Here is an 8,208-nt window from a genome sequence, read left to right as displayed (position 1 = left end):
AGTTTAGCCAACATACCTCAATTGAGCTTCTTTAAACTCTAAAATATTTCTGAAATTCTTAGCAACTTCAATCTATTGTAGAAATATAACAAATTGAATCAAAATTAGGAAGATGATTATGGTTCTAGCTCGTTTGAGCATTTTATCAAACACTAGGTGTGCATTAAGGTTTCAAGGTCCTTTTATGGAGGAGTCCATCATCCTATAACCCAATCCTTACCATGCTTAGTTTAATAATCTTCCTACACCCCTTGATATCACATGCATGTAAAATAAACAACTCTCATGCCCAAAAATTATCTTGTTAATTACCCCTTTTCAGATAATTTTGAAATTAGGGGTTAGGGTGTAGAATCTTACCTCTAGGATGAAGACCTAGTGACTTTCCCTTCTTAATATTCCAAAACTTGAGCAAGGATTGAAGAATAATTATTGAGGAACCCCTTCTCACTCTAGGGCACTCTCTCTCACTCTAAAATAACAGATTATCTCTAAAAAATTACCCAAAATGTGTATTTAACGTAGTAGGATCGGGTTTTAAAAACCCAAAAATGAAGCTCCGGAACAAGTTATGCGGTCACATATGCGACCGCATATCGGTCACATAATTGGTGTCCAAAATGACCAAAAATCTGCCTGTGTCACTATGCGATCCGCATAACTGTTATGCGGTCGCATAGTGCACCGCATAAAAGTTATGCGGTCGCATAGTCAACCGCATAATTTCTTCCAACTGGCCCAATTAACTGCCTCACTCTACGGCCAATATGCGGTCCGCAGAGTGATTCTGCAGTCGCATAATTGGACCGTAGAAATGCATTTCATTGCCAAACATTTTCCTTTACTTTCCGGTCCATTGTTCAACCCAAAAGGTTCGAGCAAGCCTGTTAGATTTCATTCTACCCAAACTCATCCACGAATGGAGATAATACATATTTTCATTAATTAGAGTAAAAGCGTTCATGTCTAAAATACCAATTCATTTCCAATAGTTTCATTATTTTTAAAGTCTTAAATGGACAAATAATACAACCACAACATAACATATTTTGTCTTTCCCAGCACCAATACACAACCCACACTATGTTTACAGAGCCTCTATAGATAAAGAAGAGTACAATGATAATGCCGACAACAAGGCCCCGGCTATACCTCAAACAGAATACACAAAGAACAAAAGATTCATTACCCCGGGATGAAGTGGGGCTCACCAAGTCAGCTGGGAAGAAGGTGTGTTGCTATCACTGATCAATATCTCCTGCTGTGAAACCACCTGCATCCATTTAAAGATGCAGCATCCCCGGCAAAAAGGACGTTAGTACTGTCGAATAGCACTAGTATGTATAACTAAACACCCTCTTAATAGAATGACAAATAATAGAAACAAGATTATCTTAATGTTAATGGAAGCTTTAATCAACATCAAACCTCAATTTAGGATCAAGACAGTGTTTTAATCAATTTCCATATCTCACATTGGGAGATTTTTAGTATCGATATACCATTGTCCACAATACCATTATTCACAATACCGGTACCATTATTCACAATTCCAATACCATTATTCACAATACCAATACCATTATTCACAATACTAATACCATTATTCACAAAACCAATACCACCGTACTCTCAGCACGGAGTCCGATCACGATCCGATTGGCTAGGCTATCTCATTAGAGACATCAACCACAATTACTTTCAGTATCAGTACCACCGTCTTTAACACGGAGTCCGATCGCATAATTTCTTCCAACTGGTCCATTTAACTGCTTCACTCTGCGGCCATTATGCGGTCCGCAGAGTGATTCTGTAGTCACATAATTGGACCGCAAAAATGCATTTCGTTGCGAAACATTTTCCTTTACTTTCCGGTCCATTGTTCAACCCAAAACGTCCAAACAAGCCTGTTAGATTTCATTCTACCCAAACTCATCCACGAATGGAGATAATACATATTTTCATTAATTAGGCAAAAAGGTGTTCATGCCTACAATACCATTTCGGCACCACGAAATATTATTTTCTTTTGCAAATTTTACCGGGATTTACACTTAAGTACTTTGAAATTTCCTGAGGTGTTACACCCGAACTTCTACAACTCTCAGGCGAGCACCAGTTGATCGGAAATGGAGTTTCGGTAGTCCAAATCATCCAAAACCAATGCAAAAAGGTTTATGCAGATTTGGAGAACATCTCTGAGCTTCCAAAACATCACCTCATCGAACCAACTCCCACAATATTGAAAAAAGATTATTCTGCAGTGTCGAACACACCAGCCATTCGACGAAATGTCCAAGCCAATTCCACAGCCCAATTGAATGAACCTGCTATTCCTCAATCTTCTCAAGCTCATAAAGAACATAGTCGTCAACCACTTTCCCAAAATTTAATCAAAAAAGTCGAAATCAGTCACCTTCTTCTTCACCAGAATTGCAGGGGATTGTCAACGGAGGTCCAACAACTCAAAAGGAGCAAATTGTTAAGCAAACACTACCCCAAGCTCCTCGTAATGACACTGACACTACATGTATAGGAATTTTATCAGTAACAACCCGTGATCACCCTCCTCATTCTATACCAGTTGCTCAGATGGTCGACAATGGTGATAAGCCCACCTCCAACGCTCAAAGTCAATCCCAGGAACATCCAAAATCCTCAACTCATGCTCTCATTAAAGTTTCTTCTAATTTTTACAGACCAAAACACACCAAAACAAATAGCTACTTCCTGTTAACACTGCAGAAAATCCTACACATGATCAACCAGTAGTGCATAACCCCCCCCTACTATGACTAGTAATCCTCAACCAAGCACTACAGACAGGCAACCCAATTCATAGACCAATCCACCCCTTCCCCCTCAACAACTCAACACTAACCATCACAAAGCCAAATACCCAGCCACTCAATCCCCCCCCCACGACCAACAGTCACCCATTCTTATGTTACTAGACTGAGAAACAGACATGAGGCAGAGATAGCTCCTATTGAATTCTCCCCTCCCATAATTACTACCAAGCAAGGCAAACCAGATGTCATATTTAGAAGAGAAGATTACATGGTGAAATTTGCTGATAGATGCAAGTTTACAGTGGTTGGTAAAATTGCTAACACTATGCCAAAAATGGATGTGATTAGAAAAAGCTTTATAGTGCAAACTGAACTTAGAGGTGGTGTCAAAATTTCTCATTTCAATGCAAAATCTATATACATTGACTTGGATAATGAGTATGATCACTCAACAGTATGGACCAAGCAGTACATGTACATTCAAGGTCAAATAATGAAACTAAAAGCATGGAATCCAGTTTTCAATCCTAATGAGGATTCCCCTATTGTTCCAACATAGATTGTAATTCCTGAGCTACCCTGACACCTACATGGAAATACTCACCCCACTATTATCCCCTGTTGGTAAGGCTCTCTTTCTTGATCTAGCATCATTCCAAAAAATCGGAGGTAGTGTGGCCAAAGATAAAATGCAAATTGATCTTACCAAAGAAAGACCTAGTCATGTTTGGTTGGGTTATGATGATAACCAAGATGTTAATGGAGATGGACAATGGCTTGAAGTACAGTATGACCATGTTCCTGCATACTGCACTTACTACAGACATCAGGGACACTCAATGTCTACATGCCAACTTAGACTCAGAGATGAGGAAATCAAAAGAAGAAAGGAAGAAGAAACTGCTAGGACAAGTAACATTCAGGGAAATAACCAAAAGAAGGTTGAAGATGTTCCAGGAACAAGCAAAAGCCAACAGAAGACACAACAGGATATACCAAAGAATAATGCTCAAGACCAAAATAAAAGCCTATTGATAGCAGAACACCAAAAAGGAGCAAAGCACCAAAATGCAGTAGCTGAAACATCCAAAGAAGAATGGCAAATCCAAAAGAAAAAGAACTTCAAAGGAAACACCAAAAATAAAAGACAACATGTTTACTTGCCAAAACAACAAGCAGCTCAACAACCTAATAATGCAACCACAAAGCAGATCAATGAGCTCAAACATCCAGATATGATCTCTAATCCCTCAACTTTGGCTCCAGCTACCCTGGAGCATGATACAGATTCTATGGCTCAGAATCAAGTTCCCAATCCCCATAACCCCCACATAGAGCATATTATAGATGTTCAGAATCTTGATACCCAATCCCAAATTCCCCATGTTAATTGTGCTATTAATGAAGTTATTGGAGAAATGGAGATATGTCAGGAGAAACAGATTCACAAACAGGATGGGGTACCTTCTGGGGTTGGGATTCCTCATATTTTGCATGAGTGTGCTAATGCACAATTAACTGACCATAGGTTGGACTGTCCAACCCCTGCTACCATTGCCCTCAGCTCTGGCAATCATCAACTACACCAATATGCTGATGAAGCTGAACATTGTGAAATGATCAGCTCAGAAGAGGAATAATCAGTCCAGGAGGATGATCAAATAAGAAGACATCTGAAAGGAAAAGCCCATGAAACTGAAGATTTCAGTATCCAAACTCCCAAGTCAAAAAATAAGCCTAGCCAATTGAAGAGGAATTCTATGAGGAGACAAAATGCAGGAATTAGCATCAATGAGCCTAAAGATAACATGCATCCAAATACCTCCAACACCTATCTCCAAAGCCCCACCACTCAATTAAAATGGAACACATGCCAAGGATCTGCTGTTAAATCACAAATACCTCCAACACCTATTTCTAGAGACCTTGCTATGTTCCAACCTCTAAATGTGCCAATGAATCATGCTTGCCAGGAGATACCCTCTCAAAGCCGTTTGGACTCTCCAAAATCAACAGCAGCAACAAGATGTGATAGGCAAGCATGGAGTGATTCCTGCCAAGAATCAGACATCAGGGTTGATGCAATGGAAATGTTAACAGTTGCGGAGCAGCTCCATAAGAAGCATACATACACCTCACAACATACCTTAGCTTTAGACCTTCAAACCAATGACACATGGAAGAATATACGAAAAACTGACATTACTCTGTTAGAGTACATGCCTAGGCAGCAGGACAATCATGTTACTGCAGAAGCATCTAAAGATACAATGATTTATCACCTACAAATAGAGAGTGATATGGTTACAAAATTGGGGGAAGAACAGATAGGGATCACAATTGTGGATAAAGCCTCAATATCAATGCTAATTGTATGTGCCTCAGCTAATGGATTTCCAATTCAGATCCTACTAAATGTGCCATTGATACCTCCAAATCAGGTGTTACATGACATCATTACACATAAGGAACTACCAATTTAGATTCAACAAACGTTGCTTGATAAACAACATATGGAAGATGAAGCTGATGAGGAATCAACTGTTGGGAACTTCAAAGATGTTGTCAGAGAAGGGGGCCTATCTCCTAGACTGACAACCAGAAATGGAAAGAAAGGCAAAAAGCAAATACAAGTCAAAGAAACACTACCACCAACAAGAACTCTGCCCAAGAGGGCAGCCTCCACAAATAGATAATGATTAAGACACTCATATGGAATATAAGGTTTGTCAATACTCAACAGGCCTTTCAAAGGGTTATCAACATGCAAAAGCAACATGGTTTCTGCATTGTAGCACTGTTAGAACCTTTCCAGAAACAAGGGTTCATATACAAATACATGAGAAGGTTGGGTATGGAAACTACATTATCAAATATCAATGGGAAGATATGCTTATTCATAGATGTTGTTGTGGAGTGGGAGCTCCTAATAGACACTGCGCAACAACTAACAATCAAAGTTTTACATCATGGAATTGGCAAGAACATCATCATGACAGTTGTATATACAAAATGCTCCTCACTTGAAAGATTAGAATTATGGGATAATCTGTATTACCTTGCCTCTGATATGGAACTCCCTTGGGTGGTTGGAGGAGATTTTAATGTGATTCTTAATGAAGAAGAGAAGATTGGAGGACTTCTAGTATATCCCCCAGAGTATGAAGATTTTTCTTTCTGTGTCAACTCCTGTGAATTGTTTGATACTGGATACACAAGTAGTCCCTTCACATGGTAGATGGTAGATCCAATGAAGAATGCATATTCAAGAGGTTAGACAGAATATTTGTCAACTAGCAATTCAACTCTTTGTTTCAAAGTGTTGATGTGGAACACCTCATAAGGACTGGGTCTGACCATGCACCTATGCTAATGACCTGTGGGGAAGATGTTGCTCACTTTGTTAAACCTTTTAGGTTTCTCAATTTCTGGACTACACATGAATCTTTCAATGAAGAAGTGAAGCAAAAATGGATTGCAGACTTTGTGGGTGACCCTTTCCTTATGTTTAAACAAAAAATAAAAAGATTGAAGGCTGCCCTATCTCATTGGAGTAAAATTACCTTTGGGGATATATTCAATCAGCTGGTAATCATAGAAGATATTGTCAGGATAAAAGAGATGCTCTTTGAGGAAGAACCAACAAATAAGAACAGAATAATTTTACAGTAGGCACAAGCAGCACTAAAGAGGTACCTGAGCATTGAAGAGCAGTACTGGAAACAAAAGGCAGGTATGAAATGGTTTGCTGAAGGAGATAGAAACACCACTTTCTTCCACAATCATGTCAATGGGAAGAGACAGAAATTGCAACTGAAAAGGATTCAGAATGCTAATGGTGACGGGCTTGAAGACCAAGAAGGAATTGCTAATGTTGCAACTACATTCTTTCAGACACAATTCACAGAGAAAGGACAGTTCACTAGTTCTGAATTACTAAATAATGTCCCTACCATGATCTCTAATAATCAAAATAGGGAACTTTGTAGATTCCCAACAATAGAAGAGTCAAAAATGCAGTAATTGCATTGAGTGGGGACAGTGCAACTGGACCTGATCGCTTCACTGGTCTGTTTTTTCAACACTCCTGGGATACTGTGGGAAATGACATCTATAACATGCTGCAACAGTTCTACACAGGATCTCCACTACCAAAATCCATAACACACACAACCCTTGTACTACTCCCTAAGGTTCAGCAAGCACAAACATTCTCAGACCTAAGACCTAGAAGTCTTAGCAATTTCATCAATAAGGTGATTTTAAGAGTGGTACATGACAGACTAGAGAAGGTTCTACCATCACTAATATCTCTCAACTAATCTGGCTTTGTGAAAGGAAGGAGCATATTTGAAAACATTTTACTCACTCAGGAGATAGTCACTCATATCAGACTGAGAGACAAGCCAGCTAATGTGGTTATCAAGCTTGATATGGCAAAGGCATATGACAGGGTGCCTTGGAATTACTTGATCCATGTGTTGAGAAAAATGAGATTTGCTGAACACTTCCTCAAACTGATATGGAACTTAATTGCTAATAACTGGTACTCAGTCTTAATCAATGGTCAAGCTTCAGGATTCTTTAAGTCCAGCAGAGGAGTCAAGCAAGGAGACCATTTTTCCCCATCACTGTTTATATTATCAGCAGAGGTCTTATCAAGATCACTGAACAAATTGTTTGAAGATAAGAAGTTTAGAGGATTTGGAATACCTAAGTGGACAGATCCTTTGAATCACCTGGCATATGCTGATGATACAATAATATTCTCATCCTCTGATCCATACTCCTTAATGAAAGTTGTTAAGGTACTAAAGCAGTATGAACACGCATCTGGTCAGCTGATAAACAAGTCCAAGAGCTCTTATTACACACATGACAAAGTGGTAAGGAATCTAGTTCATTCAGTTGGTTGTGTTACAGGTTTTAAAAAGGGAAACTTTCCTTTTAATTACCTTGGGTGTCCAATTTTCTACAATAGAAGAAGGAAGGCATACTACAATGATCTTATCAAGAAAGTAAAAGCAAAATTGCATTCTTGGAAAGGGAAACTACTTTCTTTTGGAGGAAAGACAAATCTTATATCGAATGTGCTACAAAGCCTAACTATTCACATTCTTTCAGTTATGGATCCTCCTAAAAATGTCCTGGTGCACTTGCATAAGACTTTTACCAGATTCTTTTAGAGCACTAAGGAAGAAGGAAGAAGCAGACACTGGAGCAAGTGGCTGAACATATGTCTACCTAAGGAGGAAGGAGGAATAGGGTTAAAGTCACTATTTGATGTATCCAAAGCACTATTTGCAAAACTATGGTGGAGATTTAGAACCAGCAAATCATTATGGTCTAATTTCATGTGGAACAAATACTGCAAAAAAGAAATGCCTGCTGTTGTACAGTTCAGAAAAGGATCCCA

The 8,208-nt window shown here is 38.9% G+C and overlaps 1 protein-coding gene across 1 annotated transcript; it reads left to right on the top strand.

Annotated features, from left to right (window-relative positions):
• The first annotated feature begins 4,552 nt into the window (after positions 1 to 4,552).
• Positions 4,553 to 7,978, top strand: LOC142168166 (uncharacterized). The gene is made up of 7 exons (XM_075228828.1): positions 4,553 to 5,164; positions 5,276 to 5,425; positions 5,536 to 6,026; positions 6,113 to 6,380; positions 6,465 to 6,737; positions 6,782 to 7,048; positions 7,166 to 7,978. The coding sequence occupies exons 1-7, from the start codon at positions 4,553 to 4,555 to the stop codon at positions 7,976 to 7,978; spliced, it is 2,874 nt and encodes a 957-aa protein (XP_075084929.1).
• Positions 7,979 to 8,208: the final 230 nt, after the last annotated feature.

The sequence above is a fragment of the Nicotiana tabacum genome, chromosome 13 (assembly GCF_000715075.1).
Source record: "Nicotiana tabacum cultivar K326 chromosome 13, ASM71507v2, whole genome shotgun sequence".
Classification (NCBI taxonomy): Eukaryota; Viridiplantae; Streptophyta; class Magnoliopsida; order Solanales; family Solanaceae; genus Nicotiana; species Nicotiana tabacum.
Note: the sequence above shows the minus strand (reverse complement) of the source record. Positions and strands in the feature narration are given on the sequence as shown.

Excerpts from the sequence above, each read along its gene's own strand:
- LOC142168166 (XM_075228828.1), top strand. The coding sequence starts at position 4,553 with ATGAGGAGACAAAATGCAGGAATTAGCATCAATGAGCCTAAAGATAAC. Across the intron at positions 5,426-5,535 it reads AAGGCAAAAAGCAAATACAA|GCCTTTCAAAGGGTTATCAA; the intron begins GTCAAAGAAACA and ends AATACTCAACAG. Across the intron at positions 7,049-7,165 it reads TTAGCAATTTCATCAATAAG|GAGATAGTCACTCATATCAG; the intron begins GTGATTTTAAGA and ends TTACTCACTCAG.